We start from the raw sequence: 24,993 nt of genomic DNA, 5'->3' as shown, positions 1-24,993 counted from the left end.
CAACAACAATAATGGATTATTAAAACATAGAAAGGAGAGTGAGAAAACTATTGGAGACATGTGTAAAGTACTTAAGTTATAATGAAAATAAATTCTAAGTTCAGCGTTTACATTTATGCCTTTTATACGTAAAATCATCCCTGATTGTATAATTACAATGTGTTACTACTCTTGTGCAATTATCATGTGTATACCTGAATGAAAATAGAGTGAACACAATTGATATTCAAACTCTGTTAGTTAAAAGAACATTTCCTTTGCTCCGTATGTCTTTGCAAACATCATAAGAAATAAAACATCTCACTTTGGACTATGTGTGTGATTATGTAAGACTATTTTGCTGTGGCTATTAAGTTATGATTGTAAACTCACGTTTATCATGAAAGGTTTATAGAATCTGCAGGAGGTCTCTTCACCTTCATTGCAAAAACGTGCAGTGGTGTCAGGCTTGTTCTTCAGGCCTCTCCTGTTTTATCCTGAAGGTGACAAGAAATACTTACTGAATATGATAAGAGTTGGAACAGTTTAATCTAAATCGATGAACTAATTTGTCACCATATTGTTTTGCATTGCAGCTGCCCCATCAGTGCATGTTCATTACACACAAAAAAATGTTTTTTAAGGTAAATTATACATTCCATTAGCAATCAATTTCCAGTATGTCCTTTATTTCATAGGTCAATGAACTAGGAATATTTCTTATTTCCTGTCTCAGTGATATAAGTACAAATCCTTTTGCAGTACATAGTAATAGGCGATGTAACATTTTGTATTCATGTTTTTCCTGATCTTTCTTCATTTTGACTCCCACCTTAAAAGCCGGTTGCTATCTGCTATTTGTTCTTGCTTTGTCTGACCCTCTACAGTGGCTAAAACAGATTGACAGCACAGAGGCCGCTCTGGCTCAGAAGATGATCGATCTGGAGAATGAAAAGGTAAGTGACCTTGCATGTCCTTTATACTCATGCTCACTAAAAAAAACTGGCATCTTTATAGTGGCATACTATATACAGTAGGAATATACTGTATGAGACTACATTTATTTTATTTCAGGTGTAGTGGGCCTCTTAAACCAACTACCCTGATAAAGTGAATTCATGGGAAATTAGAAGAAGTGGTTAGATAAAGTTCTGGGATCACCTACTGTAGCTGCTACTGTAGTTACTAAACCAGCAACACAGCCTGAATGCCACCCCTAGCTTGTTAGCAGTCTCTGTTACATTTTTATTTTAACATTGCCTATAACTGTATGAATTATACCTTTCTCAAGTAAAAGTAGTGTCTTATTACTGCCATAACTTATAAACACTTTTGTTCCACTCTGAAAATAACTTTCAAAAATAATATTTAACCAATTAGTAAGTTAACGTTTGACTTTTGCGGGTACTTTGGTTCCTCTACAAATTGGTAGAAACTGTAGAAGAAAGGAGTAACTGAGCAGATCATGGAACTGGAACTAATTTTTTGTGTATTTAATTTTACCATTCAACACCTGTGGTTTTTTTGGTCAACTTAACATTATTTCTTCCATATTTGTTTTAACTTCATTGATAAATGTTTTACTTTCAGTAGGAAGTCCACCTTCAGGGAATCTTAGTAAAGGCGAGTGAGGTGACCCAGGCTCGACCCCGTGCTCATGTCTGACCCTTTAATGGTCGAGCCAAACTGGAAGCCCAGGAAAGAGATTTTAACTGCAACTTTGTGTTATTCTTCCATAAATGAGAAGCTCACTCCCATAACCTTCTAAATTAATGAGATCCTCCTCTGATTCTTATCTCCCGTTTTCATTTCAATGAAAAAAAAAGATTATTTTTTCAGTTATTGTTGAATCTTTCCACAACATGCCACCGCCACAACGTAGTCATCAAAATATCAAGCATGCTGGCTCTCCGATTCATCATGTAACTGTAAAGTACAGTAGCTCTGAGTAAAGTTGTTTTTTCTTTTATCCCCTGTCAGGAGCTGTTCAGTAAACAAAAGGGTTATCTAGAGGAAGAGCTGGATTACAGGAAACAAGCCCTGGATCAGGCCTATATGGTAAGAAAACATGCTTAACTCCATAGTAAAAGTGCATGCTGGATAAGACTTGTAAAATGATTGATTGATTGATTGAAAATGTGCTTTACTTTTCTGGTCTTGTTTGCTCAGTGCCATTACATTTTAGTTGCAAAGTATTTCTGCATTTTGTGATCTTCAGTGATACCATTTTAAAGACGTATTTGGAATATTAGCCAGGACAAATGTTTCATAAAATGTGCAGTTGTTTAACTATTTCTAAAATATGTCTGGGGTGGATCTGTCCAAATGTAGGGTATGCAGAAATGCATTTTTTATCAATGAAATATAAATAAATTCTCATGTTTGCATTTGTGACCTAGTTTTAGTGTTGAAGGGATACTGCATCTTTTACAACAATGTCCCTCCATGCACTGCTGAATATTAAACAATAGGAATTCGTAATACGATAATGGGCCTGATTGAAAAGCTGGGTGGACGCTTGATGTACAGTATGACGATTACATTTCCAAGCAGTCCCTATTGCGTGTCATGAATCCTTGTAATCTTTAATCAAAAAAGCTTCATTTAAAATGTATTAAAAGGAAACCACAGGCATTTCTGATGAATGATTATCCCAACCTTTGGTCATCGGCAAAAATTTAACAAATGTCAAAGTAAGACTTGCTGTAGTTTGTCTTCGGTTACCAAGGGCAACACAACGGCAGTGGGTGTGAGTTAGACAGAGCTCAGGAGTTTGGGAGCGCGGCGTACAAGGGGGCAGTACTGTACATTTTGTTTTTTTTGGACTCCGCAGCGTCTACATTTCACGTAATTAAAATACCACGGTCAAATTGTTCCACTTTCTTTTGTTAAAGTTAACGATCACAATTGTATTAAAACAAATAAGGTACTGTACAGCACAGTGCTTTTTTTCGTTATTAAATATACTTAATGTCGTTTACGTTCGTTCATTTTGTTTCCTTGTTTCAGTGCACTTGTTATTGTTCTGTGTGTAATAGAGATGAGGGATACGTACAGTATACCGGTAATCTTCAACTCTATTACTTTTCCCCCTTTTATTTCCGCCGCAATGTGAACGTTTCTATGTAATTTAAATTATCCTAGAAAATCCAGGAGTTGGAAGCCACACTCTATAATGCTCTGCAGCAAGACCCAGGCCACAGAGTGGGTGAATCTTTGACAGAGAGGCAAAAGGAGGAGCTGAGAATAGCGGTGGAAAAACTGAGGAGACAGATTCTGAGACAGAGCCGAGAGTTTGACAGTCAGATCTTGCAAGAGCGCACGGAGCTTTTACAGCAGGCTCAGCAGGTAAGTCAGGATGAAACCAGGAGCGTCAATAAAAGATGCAGTATCCCCTCTGATCGCTGTAATCCTTGTTCAGCTTCTGCTGTACTGTACAGTATACAGTATACTGTAGCTGGTGCTTCCTCAATACCCCCCCAACTTCGCAGAGACTTGATTGAAATCTTAAAAATTACCTTTATATACTTTGAAACGCTATACTTTTTTTTTAACTGCTTATACGCCAATTTAATGAAATGTGTTTTTTTTTACCACCTAGACTATTCTTTTTGACAGGAATATAGCAGTTTATGCTGTAGTTTGATAGACTGTTTTTATACAGTACTGTAAGTCTTTACATGTTATGTGCACGTTGCATTGATGTGAATGTCTAATAATACAGCCTATCAATTACTTATAATTATATACTATTAATAAATAAAACACAAATATGGGTTATGGTACCTTTAATTACGTTTGTCTGTTTATATTTACTGTGAACACTTGTTTAAGAAAAATACTTTAGTCGATGTGTCTGCTGTAGATGAGGTTGTTAATATATATATATTTTTTTATAATTTTCAGTGCAAATCTGTGTTTATTTCACGTGGGCGCTGACACAAGCCCCCTTTCATTTTTTCCCCCAAAGTCCATCTAGAAAATTCATTTGTAAGTCACTTACCTTTAAGATGGCCTCCCACAACTCTTTCATGGTAGAGCTACACAAAAGAAAAAATTGCAGAATAAAAGATCCTTTCTGAGAGCAGCAGGTCATGTGGTGATATTTAGAAGTATGTGCAGAAGAGGGTAACAGTCTGGGAAAACAGTATAACAGTATAAACTGTCGAGAGTGGACTTAAAAGTCTGCAGCGCTCAGTAGAAGGTAGACAGAAACTAATCAGATTATGGAAAAATTAGAATCCGACATGTTGTAAACTTAACAAAAAAGGCTTTTCATGGGTGTTGTTATTCCAACCCATTGTGTTGGAACTTAAGTAGGAATTTATCACATGAACATAAGCTGCTTTCAGTCGGCATGGTATTTACCATTCAGTCCTTATCCGTCGCACTGTGTATACTGTTCTGAAAAACAACTTTCCAACTAGTTTTCAATATCTGTGCACAGCTAATTCTAGATAGACTTCTGTTCTGTTCTATCTTAACATACATAATTGCTTATTTTGCCATAAGAAAATTGAGGAAATAGCCTTTTATTGTCTGAACGAAACTGGATTATAATTGGTCCTGTCAGAGGAAGACAGTTGTTTATTTTGTTAATCTGTCGCTCAGTTTGATGTTGATTTGGCAACTGCCATATGTCAAAGGTTTTCTTTTGTATCTATTAAAGTGAACCGAGTACTGTTTAGACTGTTGCTTTATTGATTCACAATGACAATTAAAATTCAAATGCTTTTCAAAGTGATTATAGGAAAAGATAAAATCTATGCCAGACTGACAGGAGGTAACCTTGAAATCCTATTATGTTATTTGTATTTGCAGTTGTAAAGCTACTGTCATACACTACTGTGAATCATCAGGTTGGTATAGATTGTCAAAACCCCCACAAACACATGTTGAGAAAAGGCTTGGTTCTCTGACTGCAGTGAATAATAGGCATTAACTTTGCCATTCCAGAAATATTGATAAGAAAATGTAGTTATTGTAATGCAGATTGTACATACCTGTACAACAACATTGCTGGTCACTGTTAGAACCCGGTCATATTTTGAAGCACTCTACAATAACCCAGTTTCAGTGAAGGGTTAAATTCATTTGAAATAATATTTTTTCATTAAAACACCAGTAAAATGTAAACATGTTTTGCGGTGTTTGTATGTAACATCACTGTAAAATTGAAAAAGAACAGGTTAATTATAATGTTTCATCATCAAATGGTCCTCAGACTGGCATTGCATATCAAGGCACAGATAATTAATGATAGAAAATACTTGGATGGTGAGTTACTGTACTGTTGAAGCAAAAATATGTTTACTGCCTCATGACTTAGGACAGCACATGGACGTTATCTAACATATTTCCGCTTATTCTTTGTGGTAAATGACATTTTTAACATGTATTAATAAACTATAATAAAGAAACTAATAAACAGTATTAATAGTGGCATATTCTACCACCAATGAAAAACAAATAATGGCCATAGCTGTAAAAATACAATATTAAACAACAAACGTTTTATTTAGACCTATGCATAGCTAATAAGTATCAGATCCTGCCAATGGCTCATATCGTGATGAGACATTGTCTAGGAAGAGTAAAAGAGTACCACATTGCACAAAAAATACAACTGAAACAAATGTAACAATTAGTTACACTGCCTTGCAAAAGTATTCACACCTTTGCACATTTTAAAGTACATGTGCATGTTGTTGCTTTAGAGTTATAATATTAATATTTGTTATATACACAATCTACTCCACACATTAAATAAAAAATAAAAATAATTAAATATATGATTAATATGAAAGAGAAATAGAAAATTAGTAATCCCATAAGGATTCAAACCCTTTGCTGTGGCAAACCACATTAATTTATGTACACCAAAGTACCACACACGTACTGTAGTTGAATGGCCTCTGTTTGTGTACAATAATAGTGGTTAATGTCATTTCAGAATAAATACATCTGTCTCTGGAATTCAGGCAGTGAATTTTAAGTAAAAATGTAATCATGATGACCAAGGTGCTTTCATACGTACCTTAGTGTTACAGTTGTAAAGAGGCACAGGCTAAGAGGGTATTAAAAATGAAAAGACAATGAATATCCCTTTGTGCACAGTGAAGCCAATCAAAAGAAGTGAAAGATGTATCACAAAGTACAGTACCTAGCTGCCTTGTTGAGAGCCTGGTATTTCACATGACAGTTTGGTAAGGAAACCTGGGGGTTAAAAGCAAAACCAAACTGTCCCGGACTGTGAAAACATAATTGGGAAACAGCAGCTCCAGCTCTGTGATTTATATCATAATAGTTCTCAGAATGGCAAGGAGCTGATTCCACATACCCATTCCATTCTCAATTCATAATACTCCCATCAGGAAGATGGTATAGGGTACCAAATTCAAATAAAAACATTTTGTCCTCTCTGCAATGAAACTGTTCAATGAATGTACAGAATGTACTGTAAATGTAGCCCCACCCCTACCTATTTATTTGTCAGTTTATTTTTGTATCACATTCCGTTTTTGTGATTTTAGGTGACTCTTGTGTTTTGTTTGTGTGTTTTGTACTTCTATAGGAGAAGCCAAAGACAAATTTAGTGGACAATAAAGTATCTGTCTAGATTATGCTGTCCCTCCAAACTGATCAGTCAGGCAAGGAGGAAACTGGTGAGGGATCTCACAATGAAGCCCAATGACCTTGAATAAGATACAGAGTTCAATGGCTGAGATGGGAGAAAATGTCAATGACTTAAGCTGCACTTTGCATTTACAATCATTGTGTTCTTCTGTGCACTCAGATTTATTTGCCAGCTGTCTGATAAAGAAAATAATAGTTGAATATATTTAAAAATAACTTTAAGACTGAGGTTTTGCTCACAGACTTCTAACACTGCAATTACAAGGGGTGACTTCATTGTTGATGAGAGCTGTGCTAAAGTCAAACTTTTCAGAGAAGTTATGAACATTGGTGTTACTTTTGAACATCATAAGTGTCTCTGTATTTGCATAATGTTGCTCAGTTGTAGCTACAGGATCTGATTCTGACATGAATGCATACCTTTCAAGATTATACTAATTTAATGCCATACTTACTGGAACATCTTCAAAATAGAACAAAACAGACTGGTATTTCTAGAGTTCTGCAGCTCATATTCCAAAATTACTCGTGCTTCAGCATGTAAATCTCATTCCCTCTAAACTGCACCTTGTTCTAATTAAGTTTAAGGTTTGTCTGTTCATATATAAGATACTAAATGGTTACTTAAAAGTCATGTCGCATGTGATCTACTGATTTAGATCTTCTTATTCTGCTGAAGACGAGGTTCAGGTCCACAAAATGGGTCATAAGGCCTTCTTGAATACAGCATTATGTCTGTGGGAAACTATTACAAATCCATTAGATTAGAATCCAAACACTCTCGGACTACTGGTTTATTCAGAACTTAAAAACCAGCCTTTTAATGATTTAGTTTTATTCCTGGTTACACAAAGTCAGTGTTCTTGACTTTCTTTCTGTGTATTATTTGTGTACTATTGCACAGGACTATGAGTTTTTGGTAAAGAGAACCTAAATAATAATAATAATAATAATAATAATAATAATAATTATTATTATTATTATTATTATTACTGTATTTACAGTATTAAGAGTAGTATTTACACTAGCAAGATCAAAGTCTGATTAAAGTCTTAAATTGTTTATAAGTATACAGTATAAGCTTAAACATATTTGTGCTTCACCTGAAGAAATCTTTGTGACAGATCTTCTTAAATTAATGTCTGTGCTAATGTTCTAAATTCTGATCCTGAATGAACCGTGAGTCTTTTCCTGTAATTTTCATTCCAGCTGGGTCCTTAGTTACTGCTTTTAATTGGGGCCTGATCTGACTACTTATTTAGTTTTTTGTTATTGCACTTAGGACTTAGGAGAATTCAATTCTGAATTTGCTCCATTTTTGTCTGACTGAAAAGCTCTTGATACTGTAGGTGACCTTTTTATAATGAACATACACAGATGGAGGTGATAATGTATCAGGCACTCCCACAGTGAGTATCTTTCCCTCTCCTTAAGTCCACTAATCAAATTTCAGCTCACATGTAGTACCTAATAATTAGTAGTATAATTAGTATATTGTTGATACCGATTGCAAATACCATTAATTTTAAGAGGTGAAAGCAAATTTTAAAAGGTTAAAATAGGCTAGAAGAGCTGAATGGTCTCTCATTTGTAACCTTTCTTTGTTCTTAGTGCAAAATCTGTGACAGCATTTTCTTTTTATCATATCTATCCTTCCCTATTTTTAAGGTGTGAGCTCTTGGTATTTGTGTTTTTCTGGTATACATTGCTGTATTTTCAAAAATTCATTTTTAATTAGGTTGCAAATGTTATCATTGAAGAAATGTTTTTTTTTAATGTTGAATATTAAGTTTATGTATGCTTAATTTACGCCTTGTCACATAGCACTGAAAACTAAGTCAGGAGTATTAAAAAATTAAGCTTGCTTGTAACCTCAGCATTTTTTAAAATTGTAGTATTTGAGTTGTTTATATACTTTCTCCTTTATAATAACTAAACATTCTCTAAAAGAAAACCTTGGGAGTTTTTATCAAGCAATATGCATTTGCCTTCGTGGGGTTCAACTATTGTTATGTGTTACAAAAGAATGTTTTTATTTGTGTAAGTGCAATGATATAAAAAGTACACCAAAGGGAACCTACTGTAGTGACAAAGCATTTCTTTGAAGGATAATTGACCATTAATGAGCTTGTATTGCAGTGTTTTTCACAAGGCGTGTTATAACTTGCTTGCATTGATTAGACAGCTAGTCATCACTCAAAGAAACCGTAGCCTCTTAAACCCTCCCAGAGAGCAAATTGGTACTATTTTTTCTATACCTAAGACATACAGTACTGTAACTCCACGAGAAGTGCATACAGTATAACACAGACCACAGTAAATGTACTGTAGGTAGTATTTTTGCACAATTCATCAGCTCAATGCCCATATAGACCTAATTATTTTAAACATTACTGTTAAATAACTGTACATTTTGCAGCTGTCGGGCATTGTTAGTCAGAAGAGATAGAAAGACTGTAGTAGGGTCATTCAGACCTGCGTGACACTGGTCTACACCACAGCATTGGTAGTTTGGGTTTCTTTACCTTCCTATCCCATAACAAGTTGGGGGTAAATCCGCTCAAGCATTAGCTGAGTGGAAGATTAATTCACAATTGTTCTTGCTGCCAGTTGTCATAGCAACTGTGCTTCACATGCCACAGTAGGAGTGCAGTGTGTTGTACTGTATGGGTGTTCATGAACTAGATACTTTTTCTTGTATATGCGTTGGGGAATGGCATTAAAAAGTCACTGGTGAGTGTGCTCTATTATAAAATGATACATTTTCCACTTGTGGCTTATCTAGATATGTAGATAATACTATTATTTTAAAACAAACACACATCACAAGCATTTTAAAATGAATTGGGTTTTTTTTTTGTTTGTTTGTTCACAGAGAATAAGAGAACTGGAGGATAAGATAGAGATCCAGAAAAGACAAATTAAGGAAATTGAAGAAAAGGTATTTTTGCAGTCTGTCTTTCTCCCTTCCTCACTCTCAGAAAAATTAAGTGTTGCCTTGTGACACTTGTATTACAGAATGCGTCTTCTGTTCATTGCATCTCCTTCTCTCCTTCATCTTCCAAATATTGTAGCTGATATTTTAAACTGTGCATAATGTATTTATACCTTTGTTTTGTATTACACAAATAAAAGAACTGGATAGTACTGGATACAGCTTATTTTTCTAAAATTATTTCCTTACTACATTATTACTGTCATTAATACAGTATGTGTTTTGTTTGGATTTTCTGTGTTAGTTGACATGCTGAATGAAATGTAATGATTTCCTTTTTATTTCTGTGCCTATTAATAATGTATTCATTGCTGTTGTAGAATTTGGTTGGAGTTTTTGATCTGGGTTACCGCATCTAAAGAGAAAACAGCACTGTTAAAGTTTTTTTTTCTTTTTATGCTGGTTTGATATGCCAGTTGAATGCAAATGACAAATGTGCTAGCTACCAAGCTGGAAACTGTATGTCTTTCTTTGTATTCACATTTCTTTGTGTTCTGAAATAGCTATCTGTAATACTGCATGTGAGTTAATATGTTAACAGAGATTATGCTGATAACATGTTTTTATTTTCTCTCCTGTTTATTTTCTCTGGGAAACTTTTTATGTTTCTTTTTTAGTTTTTGTTTCTCTTTTTATTTTTTTCTTTAGCTTTTATTCTCTGGCCATGAAGACAACATAATCAAAGAACAGGTAAAAGGCATTCATACAGTAATTTGTACAGTGTTAGAACATTTGAATTGTTTCTGTCTCTTACATGTACTTCATTTCTTTAGTTATATTGTGACATTTTAGAATGTCTAAATCATACAGCAAAATTAAATCTGTGGTTTTAGATTCTCTTTCAATCTTTTACCATTTCTAGAAAAAGAGCCATGTTAATTTTGTCTGTTTTATCTCTACCAATTTACTATTTGATGTTTGTATTTAACAGTCTGCTGTGTATTTAGTCGTAGAATAATATGTAATTGGGTTTAATTTCTTTTTTCCCCCACTTTAGGCACTAAAACGAACTCATGGAACATGATGAGTTGAATGCGTTAACATTCAAGTGCACCAAGAAACACTATATAGTAAATTACTATAATTAAAATTGAAATAAAATGTAAATTACTATTTGAGTTTAAATAAAACACTACATGTTTTTAGCCTTTTGTATAACGGACAATCCATAATGGCGTTTTTTATTTGGTAGCACTTTTAAGGAAGAAACCACTCATGTAAAATAAGCAGAATTTGCTTTTTTCAGAAAGAATTATCAGTGATTTTGAAAATAAGTCGGATGTTACATAAGAAGAAATATTGCTTTTATTTCTCTTCCTAGCCATAATATAGCTAACATGCAAAAAAATGAAACATAAAGCACAGTGGTAACATTCTGAAACAAATATGGGGAAAAACTCCAATACTTCAATATAGACTGCACAAAGTATCGGGAAGAATTAGAATCCCTAAGCAAACTGAAGCATACAGAGGAAAAGTACGAAGACATCCCGGAAAAGAAAAATTGACGAAACTAGGTTTTTAAGACAAAATGTGTTAGAAATGGAGAGGGATGAGTCAGAGCCGCAACACATGCAGGAGATCAAGGTGCTAATGTTTGAAAATACAGAGAGGGGTGTCGTTCAAGAAGAGGCTAACGAAGATCTAGCTGAGAAGGTAAATGGCATGAGCGATCACACAAATGTCCTTGAAATCAGAAACGATCGGCTGAAGGAAAAGCTGTCAGGGACAGCCTTTGGAAAGACAAACCTCAGCAAGCCTTTTGGAAAACCACAGAGTGCAGTCAAAGAGGTGGTAATCCAGGAGGTACTGGTAGGAGAACAAAGAGAACAGTTGGCCAAAGTGGAAAGCAAACTTCAAGGCAAGAGTGAGACCCCAACACAAGAAATTCCAGACAAAGGTACAGCTGTTCCACTGCAAGAGATTCTGGTACTTCACCAAACACATGATGGAGAAAGGCATGGTGAAAGTCAAGACATTCCTCAAGATATACCAGCCGTAAAAGAGATTGTCTGGCAAGAACTTGACAAAAGGATTGAATTAGACAAGGTTGGAGCTATTATTAGGATGGACACCGAGTATGCGGTAGATATAAAAGAAAAGGGCATAAACATCAGTGAACTGAACAAACAAGTCAAAAGCCTGACGAATGACTTGAGAGACGTTCAGGTGAAAGTGGTGCTTCACACAGAATCTGAAAGAAAGCTACAAGAAAGGAACAGAATGCTGGAATCTCTCTTGGAAGACATGCAGAAAGACTGTTCAAAAAATGGACGGGATAAAATTACTCGAATGGAGAAACTGCTGAGCATGAGAGAAGAGACCATACAGGGGCATCAAAGCAGGCTAACCAGTCAAGAACAGCTCCTGAAAGAAATGGAGGAGACACAGAGGAGACTGTCCATACGCAATGAAGAACTTGGTGCTAAACAACGTGCCTTGAGTGATGAGGTTCACAGATGGAAGGCGAAGTGCGCAAACTATGAACGGTGTGACAAGGAAAAAAAAATTGAAAACAAACAACTGGAAGAGAAAATTCATCGACTGGAGTCTGAAAGTTCACACTATGAATCCAAACTGCGAGAAAAAATCTGTGAATTTGAAGGCCTCAGCACCAAAAAAGATAAGGAAATCACAGATCTTTTGTCTGAACTGAAAAGGTTAACGACAGACTTTGAAATTAAGGAGTCTGCGTGGCAGAAAGAAAGGCATAATCTTGAATTGCAGCTAAGGAAAAAGGTGAGGGAGTTACAGGCATCTGATGAGCATTACAAAATGTTGAAACAGAACTTTGATTTTCTAAAAGAAAATATTTGTAAGCTGAAACAAATGGAAACCACACTTCAGCAGAGGAATGAAGCACTGGATATTCAGCTCTTACAGAACTCTCAGCTTGTGACGTCATTAGAGGAGACAATAAACAGAGAAAGACAGGTTTTAAATAGTTTGACAAATGACCTTAGTACTAAAGATAAGAAAATCAAAAACTTACAACAGCAAGAGCGTGCATTGCAGTCACAAGTAAAGGACTTACAAGAGGTATGTGATTTTTTATCAGATTTAAATATTTACCAGCCTTGCACACTGTAATGTGTTATGTACACATTAATGTATGGATAATGAATGCAAACTTAGTCAAACTAATACACATTTTGTTAAATAAGATGTTTAATATGTTTAACATAACGGATCTTGTTGAATGTCATTTTCATATGATACCCATTCAGTTGTACTGGACACTAAAAATTTCATAGCGCCCGAGTAGTCTGTGGAAACAGTTCTCAGATTGACAGGAAGCATACAGTGACGATCTGTGTGAGATAAAGCTGAAAAAAGGAAAAACTGATGGAAGGAAATACTGTAATTCAGTTAGTAATCTTAATGCTTTTCCTGTCAGTTATTCAGGTTTATAATACACTAATATTCTTGAACTGTGTTCATTGGCATTAGCTTTGAGAAACCTCTACAAATATATTTTTTATTTATTTTTAATTATTAAATTAGATTATAAAATTATGATACATTTTGTATATGATATAATTTAAATCATATTTTTTTATATTTCCTATTCTACTATATACCATCCAGGAAAGACATATCCCTTTCCCATTATAAAGTTAAATAAATTTCCCATTGGCCCTTACCAATCATGGCCTCCTAATAATCCCCAACTATGAATTGGCTTCATTACTCTGCTCTCCTCCCCACTGATAGCTGATGTGTGGTGAGCGTTCTGGCGCACTATGGCTGCCGTCACATCATCCAGGTGGATGCTGCACATTGGTGGTGGTGGAGGGGAGTCCCCATTACCTGTAAAGTGCTTTGAGTGGAGTGTTCAGAAAAGCACTATATAAGTGTAAGCAATTATTATTATTATCATTATATCCATCAACCCACTTGTCTTTCTGATACTGGCTATACTACAGTATATGCACAGTTACAGGCATAAATACCTGTTTTTTTTTACCTCAAATGTTTTTCACTAATTTATTATGTACACTAAAATATTGATTATTAGTTAATCCAAAAGTAGGTTATTGATTTTTCTAATTTGACAAGATATCTAGTCTAACCTGAATATGGAAATTGTTAAAAAAGTTGGAGGGCATGGTTGGTGTCCTTGATATACTGTATGAAGGAAGCTCTTCAGCCATCTGTCTAATAAGGCTGTCGAGAAAGGCAGAGATGTGAGCAGTTGGACGATTGCACGCTGAGACGATGGGGCGTCCAGGGGTGTCGGGTTTATGGATTTTGGGGAGGAGGTAAAATGGGGATACCTGGGGATGTTCAACGATGAGACGGTTCACCTCTTAGGGGAGCTCCTTGCTGCTGATCAGAAGAGAGATGGTGGATACCACTTCCATTTGGTAGTTAGTAGTAGGATCCTGTGGGAGAGGATGGTAGATGAAGTGTTGGTTAGTTGTCTGGAGGCTTCACTGATATATAGGTACTGTATATACTGTATATAGGTCTATTCATTGATATATAGATCGGGGCGCCTGAATTTCTCCTTGGGTGAGGTTAGACCTGTGTTTCCTGGGTGTGGAAAGGGTCCTGGGAGCTTGATTGTTGCATTGATTAATGAAGTAATCTACTGACGATAGATTACTAACCTGAGCTATGTTAAATGTTAAAAGCTAACCTGAATATGTTAAATGTACAGTGCCTATCAAAAGTTTTCACCCCTTTTGGACCTTTTCACATTTTATTGTGTCACAATATGGAATTGTAATGTTTTTGTCTTGCTGGCTGCTTAAGATGAAGTAATCCACAGCTGAGAGCTGTGAGGTGAACCAATGTGCAGATTGAAAGAGACAAATGAGGAAAGCAGCAGGCAGCACGGTGTGTGTAGCAGGTAATGAGCAGAGCGGTGATGGGCAGGCAGGCCAGCATGATGCTGGCAAAAACAGTCCAGGGCCATAGTCAAGAAGAAGGCAACGTTTGTAAACAAATAGACACTGAGCCAAAACACACAGGAAATTCAAAGTTGATGTCCGGAAACAAGATGGGTCCATAGCCAGAGGCAGAGCGCTATGGTAATCCAAAGGCAAAGTCGGAACGTAGGAGGGTGGGAGTTCAGAGAGAAACGCAAACAGGGAGCAAAGCTTGAGAACTAAGTTGTGGGTACGGGCAGCATGCTAAACTCTATACCAGAACCCAGAGAATTTGCAAAGCTTTGATAGAAAACACTCCTAACTATATATCCTCCTAATTTATAAATATAAATTAAACTGCGTGCATGGGTATTCACCCCCCTTTGAGTTAATATTTGATAGATACACCTTTGGCAGAAACTAAAGCCAGGAATCCTCTTGATAAAGTCTCTGCCTGCTTTGCATATCTGGACACTGCAATTTTTGCCTGTTGTTCTTTGCAGAATTGCTCGAGGTCCATCAAGTTGGAGGGGGGACTGCTGGTGATCAGCAATTTTCTACTCCTGCATCAGATTCTTGATCAGATTGAGGTCCGGGCTTTGGCTAGGGCATTCCAGAACAACTTTTTTTAAGGCATTCCAGTGAGGATATGGCAGTACTGTATGCTCTGGGTGATTGTCCTTCTGAAGCTTGTCCCCAGTCATAGATCTCTTGCAGACTGCTGCAGGTTTTCCTCCAATATTTCTTTGTACTTTGCTGCATCCATATTGCCTTTTATCTTCACAGGCAGGTCTTCCAGGCCTCGAAGCAGCTAAACATACCCATTTCATGATGATGCCACCACCATGCTTCACAGTATGGATGGTGTTTTCAGGATGATGTGCAGTGTTATGCTTGTGCCAAACATAGTGCTTAGCATTGAGGCCAAAAGGGTCAATTTCGGTCTCATGAGAGACCAAATAGAATCTCATGAGAGACCATAGAATCGTCTTTCATTTGGTCTCAGAGTATCGCACATGTCTTCGTGCCTTCTGTAATTGAGGTTTGATGTCAGTTGTTTTAAACAGTGGTTTTTGTTCTGCCACTCTCCCAGGAAGCCCATGTTTGTGCAGCATCCAGGCAATTGTTGTCATATGCACAGTTTCTCCCATCTTAGCCATGGAAGACTGTAATTCCTTTATAGTTGTCACAGGCCTCCTGTACGCCTCCCTGACTAGAGCCCATCTTGCCCAGATCCTTAGCTTTTGAGGATGCTCTGTTCTATCCAGATTCACAGTAGGGCGGTATTTTCTCCATTTCTTTAAAATGGATTTTACAGAGCTTTGGGAATTAACCTTTCCCCTGATGCTTTTCAATAACAAGTTCCCCGATTTGCTTTAAATGCTCCTTTGTCTTCATGATACACTATACAGTAAGTTTTGTGGGGATCTACAGCTATCGACTGTGGGACCTTGCAGAGGGAGGTGTATTTAACCTGAACTCATGTGCAACATCTAAGTTATACACAGATGGACTCCTTTCAACTAATTATGTGACTCTGAAATAAATTGGCTGCACCAGAGCATGTGTAGGTTTTCCATTGCAAAGGGGATGAATACTTATGCAGTCAGTTATTTTCTGTTCATATTTATAATTAATTTGAGAATATCTGTAGAATTGTATTTTTATTTGACATTAAAGAGTGTTTTGTATTGACCAATGGCAAAAGTCCCAGTTAAACACATTATGATTCCATATTTTATCACAGTGAAATGTGACAGAGGGGCAAATACTGCATAGGTATTTATTGTCAGTCTTAGGTGCTGCCTAAATGAAGAGGGTAATCTGAGAGGCTTGTTAATGTTTTATGACTATGCAACCAGTAGCAGGCAAGCTTCTACATTCTGTTATCAATTATTAAGACAGATTCACTGAACAAAAGGGAATCCAGCAGTATACCTTGACTTTAAGATGTGAACCGTTTTCAGGCAGGTCTGGTAAATGACATGGCAGGTATGCCAGCAGCACTGTCTCAGACATCTGCAAATGTAAAACTGGACTTATGGAGTCCTTGGAGAGAATCAAGGAATGTTGTTACAGTTTCACTGTCCCCTGCTCTGAGGGAGATGATGTTGTGAATGTGAACTTGAAGATTGATACCTCCTGGTCATTCCAGGACTTGGAGGAGGCAAAAAGAGAGAGAATTGACAAGCAACCTGAAGAGCAGATGGCTAACCAGGAGCTTCAGCTTTTGTCGCAGAGGGTAAAAGTGCTGGAGCACAGCCTCCGGGATAATGTCAACAGCTTCACAGAGTCTGAAGAAGCACTGAAAAACCGGTAATCTGAAAATAATGATCTTCTGACTGTATGGCTGTTATATTTCCTTTTCTTTTGTAAAAAAAATGCTAAAGGTTTTCAGTCTCAGATCAAGCATTAAAAACCATTAAAGTGAATTACCTCCTCCCACATTGCATATCATTAACAAATGCCTCTTATTTTAGACAATAGGGATTATCAAATTTGTACTTGAAAATATCTTAATTAAATGTATTTTCTCTGGTGTATTTCAACAACAAATGGAACTTGGGTATACTACCCATGCCGTATTACTCAATTTTAGGCACTCATGATTTAGTTATGCTTGAGTCTATTACTGTATATGACTACATGAGATTTAACACAGTTTTTATACAGATTTAGTCTCAGATTAGTATATAATTTTCTATCCACAAGAAACTGATATTTGTTTTGTAATTAAGAATATATACAGTATATGGTGATACTGTAGGATGAAATGGACAACAGCAAGTGATTCTGAATACTTGCATTAATTATTTTTTTTATTTTAACATGGTATTTTCTTATTTTTTCTTTTTTAAATCATGTATTATAATTATATACAATAATATATTTCAATTAATTACATTTACTATTGTCAATGGTACATTCTTGTTTAATATTAATTTGCCTGACAGAATTAAAGAACTGGAAATTTCAGAAAGAAATCTTCTGGCTAAGGTGGACAGTCTCACTGTAAGGTCAGTGCCATCTGCTGTCCCAAGACAACGACAAGAAGACAAGCTTCAAATGCTCAAAGAAGAAATACAGAACATGGTAAAATCCATATGATTAATTCTGTTTTCAAACTCTGGTTCAGTTTAATTTTAGAGTAATATTGCACAATATACTGTATGATTCAGTACACCTGTATAATACATGCTTTTGAATATTTGTTATGATTTTTAGGGGTATATTTCATGCAGAAATCTAACTGCCAGCTGAAGTATCTACAGTACACACAACCATAACACATAAAATTATTGTGTGTACCAGGTATTAATAGAATTAGCATCTCATGGAAAAGCCACGTTTGTGTACAGTACATATTGTTTCATTTGCAGTATGAAGTTAGAGATTGATGAGAGGTGCCGCAAGACGTATTACAATTCATGTTCAATGTCTTAGCATTCAATTCAGTAGCTGTGCCTTTCATTTGATAAAGAACATACATTTCCATTTTGTGTCAACTGTTCATGTTCAGCAAATGGCAGTGTGTGTGTATCTGCTGTGTTAGATATTTCAAAATGTGGTATAATTTTGATACGATAACTAATGACACGCAGTCTCCAAAATGTTCTCTTATAGCAGCGGAAGACTGTCTTGGGTGTCATTGTATACAGTACATCCAAAGATTTTGTATCAGAAAACGGGAATTATCAAGCATGTAATTCTTCTCAAATTCATCGATCATCGGCCCCCTTTTTATTCCAAACAAAATGTAATCGACACTATTAAAAATAATTTCTATTAGGGTTCTTCAAGTTTATTACCTAGTACAATCACAGTAGTTAAATCTGCAAATTAAACATCAGCTTGTTCATGATTCGGACTGGCCAACGGACTCTGTTGAAGGAAGACCCTGTTGAAGAGTGGGAAGAAGAGCAGAATGGGGTGAAAAGGAGCCAAAGGGTTTTAAGGGGAAGTTTCAAACTAGCGGCGCAACAGACTAGGATCAAGAGTCGAATCTAGCTAGTGAGTGAGCTTCTCCCTGCCCTGTGCCTAAGTACCTACTATCCAGCATCTCAACACGGTCTGGATTATGTATTGTAATGAACACTCCCGGTTCTGTGTCAGCAGCATGAACAATGACAGGAGGGAGCTGAATTTACAGGCACATTGACAGTTTTATTCCCCTTTTAATTACAGTGGTAATCACACAGATAGAGGAAATTGCAGGCATCCACTGGACGAAGAGGAGGAATTTGTTGTTTTTTTAGCTAATTACTATAAGGTTTTGATTACTGTTGCTTATCTTAGTTAATCAAGGTTATTTAAATTATCATAAAGCCAATGCATTAGCAACTGTCAAATAAGGGAAGTACATTTGTGTCTTTTAATCAAATATACTATCGCATACTGTAGTACATTATGCGATGGCATAGGGGTGGACGTGGTTATATGCAAATTTGGAATTTGCAACGGTTCTCTTCACCGAACCCTCACGAATGTTGAGACCCTACTGTATTTCAAAATTTGCCCTATTTTACAGGTATCAGAAAAGGAAAAACTAGAAAAGGTTTGGAAGGAGAAATTGCATCGCTTTCAGAACCAAATAAAAATGAAAGAAGAAGAGATGAGAAAGCAGTCAGAGTATTTCGAGCACTACAAGCAGAAGCTTAAATGCAAGCTGGGTTTCATGAAGGAACGGGAGCAAGGCCTGCAGGGGCAGATATTTAAGCTGGAGAGGGAGATCATCAAGCTCACTGCCTCCGCAGCTCTGCTGAGGACAGAGCTGGAGAAACACACTTTGGATTCTGCTGCTTTTGCAAGAGGCCAGAGGCTGACAGAGTTGGATGTGGTGGACACTAGAATAACATCCTTTCTTGACGGAGGTGAGGATAAGATAAAGGGATTCATCCGGAGTCTTCAAGAGGATTTAAACAACTTGCTGGAAAGGGAAGAGGCCAGTCACATGGAGAGGAGAGAACTTAAAGACCGGCTTCAGGATGCTGAGGAGAATGAGGAATTTCTGAGCAGAAAGCTGGAGGACTTTCGGTTCCGCATACACGAGCTGAAGCTGTCCGAGAGCAGCCTTTTGGAAGAGCTGGAAGAGCTTGCGGAAGAGAATGAGCGCCTCAGAAGAAACTTACCGCAGGCAAGGAAGGATATCAACTCCAAAGAAGAATGTTCTGCCAATTTTGAAAACAACGGACCTGTAACTGTTGACAGCAAGCATATGGTAAGTGTTATTCACTATAATGACACAGTAAAGATATCATTGTGTGCAACATCCACAGTTAGTTACGTTATTTTTTACATAGCATTACAAAAATATCCACCTCCTTCAAAAAACAACAGTATCCATTATAGGACACACGTATACTGTATGGAGGTGATTAGTGAGCCAGCTAATATACAGTACATACTGTATTTCAGACAGAACCATAGTTCATCTACTGTGTCAAAAGGGTTTCCCTAGACAAACATTTTATGAGTAAGTAGCACTGATAGGAAAATAAGTATTATAAATATTTTTTTTATAGATTTCATTACAGAAAGGGATGGGTTATGTATTTCTAATCATGTTATGCTGTTTGAGGGTGAAACTGAGCAAAGAGAAAATCCGCTGACAGGACATGAGAAGCCACAGAAGTGTTTTGTTTTTAATTCCTGCATAACATTTTCATTCCTCTAACAAAGCCACAAAGCAAAATATTTGTTTTGTTTCTTGGTAAATGTCTTTCTATACCATAGAAGGAAGTAAATCATATTTAGACTAATTCATTTGAAGGTTAGAAATCTCTTTTGAGTGTTTCTTATATACAATAAAGATGTTTTAGAGTAACAACGCATCCCACCTTATTTCCCCATGTTTAAAATTAAATAAATACAACACATAATACATACATACTTACTTCAGTCTGCTACAATACAGTACTGTATTAGTCGGAAGCCACCTCACCAAACCAAACAAAATGTATCACTAATGGTAAAATTCTGTTTTTGAGACGTACAGTACTCTTTTATGGAAAATTTCAGGTTGAATGGTGTTCTCAATAAGCATGGTTTCAGGCTAAACTAGGCTAAGAGTGAGGAATACTCAATCACTTTTGGCTTCATTTGTTAATATGCTTGTGCATTCAATGCAAATGCAAGAGTTTGAAAACAATAATCACTTTCTTTGAAGCTTTTGCTTTTAGGCAAGTTGGACAACAGTCCCTTATAGGACAATGCAGCATACTGTGTATGGCCATATATGGAAGAAAAATAAATGAAGATAACATTGAAATGTCTCTTTTCCTTAATTTAATTCCTGTCTGAAAACACAGTCATGCGATCCAAAATTGTCTACGTATTGTGGGAATCCTAACCCTAACCCTAGCTCAGGGTTTAGCATAGGTAAGGGTTCGGGTTAATACTTTCTTCAAAGTGTTTCACTAATCTTCCACTGATCTGAGTGGATAATATACTTAACTGAATCAAGATATTAGTCTAAAGCTACCTCACCAAACCAAGCAGAATGTATCACTAATGGTAAAAGTCTATTTTTGAGACGTGCTCTCTTTTGGGAAATATCAGGTTGAATGATGTTCTCATTGAGCATGGTTTCAGGAGGATTACTCAATCACTTTTGGCCTCATCTGTTTATATGCCTGTGCTTTCAATGCAAATGCTAGAGTTTGAAAATGATTTATCACTTTCTTTCAAGCTTTTGCTTTTACGGCAAGTTGCAGAGCAGTCCGTTATAGGACAATGCAGTGTACTTTATATGGCCACATACTGTAATTGTAAGCATTTGTTCTCAAACCATAAGTGAAGAACTTTTGAGAGAGATTTTCAAGGGTGAAGAAATGATTGTTGTTAGAGCATCTGTGGGACAAGATCATAGCAGATGTGCAGATGCCCAGAGAGTTAATGAAGGACTTACAGAGATAGGTAGGTATTACAGAGCAAGATGTTGCACAGTGATTTAAATTTGACTAATACATTCCAGCCTTACAGTATATCCTTTTTATCTCTTTATTTATCAAACCAAATTTTAAAAGGTTGACTGAATTGAACTTGATATGAAGTGTTACTCATCATGTTTTCAAGAAATTCTACTTTAAAGAGTTGCATAGTGCCCATAATATTAACTATGAACTCCTTATTTCCTACCTATTCCTGGCATTCATACTCTAGTTCCCAAATTTAATGTAGTCCCTAATTTATTATAAAATATAAGGAATTGGATGTCAACAAGCAACAACAAAAAAGAACAGCAACCTTTAAATACTGTATAACAGTAATTTTTGGAGTTAAAGGCCCACATTGTTCATTTTGTGTTTAATATACTGAGCATCAAAAGCAACATACAGTATCATTCTATTTATGTATGTATGGTATGTTTTTAGAAAAAGAAAGAATATAGATTTTGGATATTGATTAGATGTTTTGCTGTCATTTTGATTTATTGACTGCTCGTGACTGAAATGCAGTTGAGTGACTTGCATAAGTATCACCTCATAAGAGAGACAGTTGATTAGGTGCAAGAAATGAAGTGATTTTACCCTTTAAAGCCCAAGCCTGAAGAACAGAGAAAGGAACTAATACGCTTACAAGAGAACAATAGGCCTTTGTGCCTTTAGTATGTTAGAGTCAGAACACTGTCACTCACTATCTGGGGTGTTCATAGCCAACAATTTCTAAACTGTCAAGACTTAACGGCCAAACACAGTCCATCAATGAGAGGCAAGAGTCTGGAAGACTACAAGTCACACATCTCACCAAGATCTATGCAAAGTCCAAGTGTGATGGTCCCTGCAGGAGTGTCTATTCACCATAAAACTCCAGTTATAGTCATTGATGACAACTTGACACTACAGTGCTGAATTGACAAATAATTCTAAAAATAATGATGATTTACATTTATATCATACATTTCATTCCAAGGGATCCCATAGCTTTTTTTCACATAGACAAAAACCATAAACATAAACACTTTGTTTATCAAATGTAGCACTTGTGGGTTCATCCAGATGTGATAACATTCCAACTGGACAACATGTCTGACAACATTGCAAGCAGTTAACAATGGATTTCTTTTGAGATGCGAATGTGTCATTTACTGTATGTTGTAGATGCTCTAAATAACCAGGCTTAAGTCCCGTTGAACATTTGTGGGATGAATTAGGATCATGCATTGCATCCAAAGCACAGAGACGTGCTTGTCCAGGCTCTACAACAGCAATGGAAAAGAATCCCACAAGACATTGCTTCTAAGGCTGCATTGCTTCTAAGCCTGTGACTTTCACAGTTAACCTTCCATTGATCCATCTTTTTGGTGACAAATGTTAGTTACTGTAAATTTTAATGGACTTAAGATCACTTTATTGGCCATATACAATTTCTTGTATTAGGAATTTGTCTTTTCTCATTCCCCAACTTGCTCTCCATGAGCAATCTTTTATCTATGCACTGTCTGATTAATAACATGTCAGTGGTCCAGCTGTAAAAAGATTCATTTTCCTTATAATATCTTTGTGCATTTGTTGCCGCTGTAAGTGGTTTCTTTTCATACTTAGCATATATTGCTTATTTCTATTTAAAAGTAAAGGTGCAAGTTATTATACAGAAATATTTACTTTTTAGATTGGCCACAGAACTTAAGTAGCAGTGATAAGAGCATCCAGAGTTCAACATAGTGTTGAAACTTTAAAGATAGTAACTATAAAGGAAGCTAATGACTATGGTATTTTTTAAGTGAGCTTTGCTAGTCATGCAGTGTAACAGCATGTTTTTTTTTGTGTTTGCTTGGTCATATATAATAGTACAGCATCATTGTATATTAAATATTTTTTCATTATCTATAATTGGCATTACAACAGTAATGTACTATTCTGGATCCAACCAGGAATAAATGTACTATGTAAACAGAAGTGTGCAGCTGGTGAACAGCGCCAGTCTTAAAACTTTTGAGTACACATTTTTATCTTGGAAAACTGAATATTTCAAAATGAAATACATTTTTTTTTGTGAATGAAGAATTGATTTGATTGGAGTTCAAAAACATTACAGATTCATTAGACAAGAATTTCTACCATATGATTTCTTTTTTATTTTAGTGACAATAAAAAATAAGTGGACACATGACATGGTGTTATTGTGCATAGTTTTTTTTCCCTAATTGTATTATCTATCATCTTGAAAATCAAATTGATCAATTTTTTTCCTCCTTTAGGACTCCCTGAAGTCTAATCAACTGAACAGGCTTTATACCACAATCACAGAATTCATGGTGAGTATCAGATGGATTCTGGATTAGCAGAGTATATTTAGAGGGTGTTTTTTCACCAACAGTAAAGATGCTTTTGGAGGTGTGAATAGTGCTTAAAACTTTGAGAACAAAAATTTGTAATACATCTGTCTTAGTGAAATATTGAGGTACTGTATACGGTAGGTTTGATCCTTTTGTAGTATCTTTGTGCTAAAATAAACTTTAACATTTTTAAATATGAAAAATATTAGGTTTCCTTAACCCAACATATGATGACAACAAGTGAGGTATTGTTGTCATAAGCTCCAGTCTCTTACAGTGTCTTGTGTTGTAGGAAGAGCAAGACTTGCAGAGCCAGTACATACAGCTAAATAACGTTCTGACTGATCTTAAATCACAGCTTCAGGTAAGCCATGTGTTCTACAGTGCTGTTTGTCATACATTGACATACTGTACCATCCATTACAAACAGATTTTTAGCCTAATTTAGTATAAGTGAGCTAATAGATCATGAGAACATGTTTTTTTTTCTGTTAAAGTCCGCGGTATATTGGTTCAACTGAGGTTACACAACTGAACATTTTGTATCAGGTGACAACATTTATGACAACATGTTGTGATTTGCGTTGAGTAAAGTATGGTGATTTTTTTTTCCTTTTTGTGGTTTGTGGTCTAAATATAGTTGTTTCCTTCAGGCTGGTGATATTGTCTTCATAGAGGACATGTTGCAGTTGAAAAAGGAAGCTGTTCTTGATCCTTCCAGGAATAAAGCTGTTCAGACCCCATCACTTACACAGTGCCTGAAAGAAGCAATCTTCATTGCCAGTAGGTTATTAACAAAGTCTTAACCCTACCTATATAGCCTATATGCCCAAAATGAAAACTTCAAAGGATAAGTTTAAGTAAGTGTAAGCTTAATGGAAAAGCTGAAATACAGTATGCTGATTTCATGCAGTATTCTGACCTACTGTATCTGTTATATTTAGTAGAAACACATCTGGTGGCAATTACAGCCACACGTCTTTTTGGATCAGCCTCTATCAACTCTGCACACCAGCTTGGTGCAGTTTTCATGTTTCTTGTGGCAAGGTCTCACAAGTTGCTTTGGGATTGCTTTTGGACTGCAGTTTTAAATCCTATTGAGAATCTATGGAAAGTAGTCTAGGCTTTGACTGGACATTCAAGGATATTCACTTTCTTTTTCTTTTTCCTTATTCTGTGTATCACAGTCCTCTGGAAAGGTGAATGTTTGCCTCAGTCTTAGGTCTTTGCTG

General features: G+C 36.1%; 2 protein-coding genes across 3 annotated transcripts in view; both read left to right on the top strand.

Moving 5' to 3' along the window:
- The window catches only part of LOC148840844 (janus kinase and microtubule-interacting protein 1-like), a 114,062-nt gene extending 102,948 nt beyond the window's left edge, over nt 1-11,114 (top strand). Inside the window, exons 17-22 of one of the 2 annotated variants that reach the window (XM_088922059.1) lie at nt 867-935; nt 1,960-2,037; nt 3,124-3,327; nt 9,491-9,556; nt 10,259-10,300; nt 10,608-11,114. In XM_088922059.1, coding sequence (XP_088778185.1) covers nt 867-935; nt 1,960-2,037; nt 3,124-3,327; nt 9,491-9,556; nt 10,259-10,300; nt 10,608-10,634 — 486 coding nt within the window. In that variant the 3' untranslated portion in view covers nt 10,635-11,114. Of the gene's footprint in view, nt 1-866; nt 936-1,959; nt 2,038-3,123; nt 3,328-9,490; nt 9,557-10,227; nt 10,301-10,607 lie in introns of both variants that reach the window. The other variant, XM_088921976.1, reaches the window with a different exon arrangement.
- LOC148840843 (uncharacterized) overlaps nt 10,614-24,993 on the top strand; it is a 47,000-nt gene continuing 32,620 nt past the window's right edge. The window contains exons 1-7 of the mRNA XM_088921854.1: nt 10,614-12,649; nt 16,640-16,800; nt 17,439-17,577; nt 19,013-19,702; nt 23,684-23,740; nt 24,054-24,125; nt 24,415-24,544. Coding sequence (XP_088777980.1) covers nt 11,153-12,649; nt 16,640-16,800; nt 17,439-17,577; nt 19,013-19,702; nt 23,684-23,740; nt 24,054-24,125; nt 24,415-24,544 — 2,746 coding nt within the window. The 5' untranslated portion in view covers nt 10,614-11,152. The remainder of the gene's footprint in view (nt 12,650-16,639; nt 16,801-17,438; nt 17,578-19,012; nt 19,703-23,683; nt 23,741-24,053; nt 24,126-24,414; nt 24,545-24,993) is intronic.

Source organism: Atractosteus spatula, chromosome 1, assembly GCF_055471065.1.
Source record: "Atractosteus spatula isolate fAtrSpa1 chromosome 1, fAtrSpa1.hap1, whole genome shotgun sequence".
NCBI lineage: Eukaryota > Metazoa > Chordata > Actinopteri > Semionotiformes > Lepisosteidae > Atractosteus > Atractosteus spatula.
Note: the sequence above shows the minus strand (reverse complement) of the source record. Positions and strands in the feature narration are given on the sequence as shown.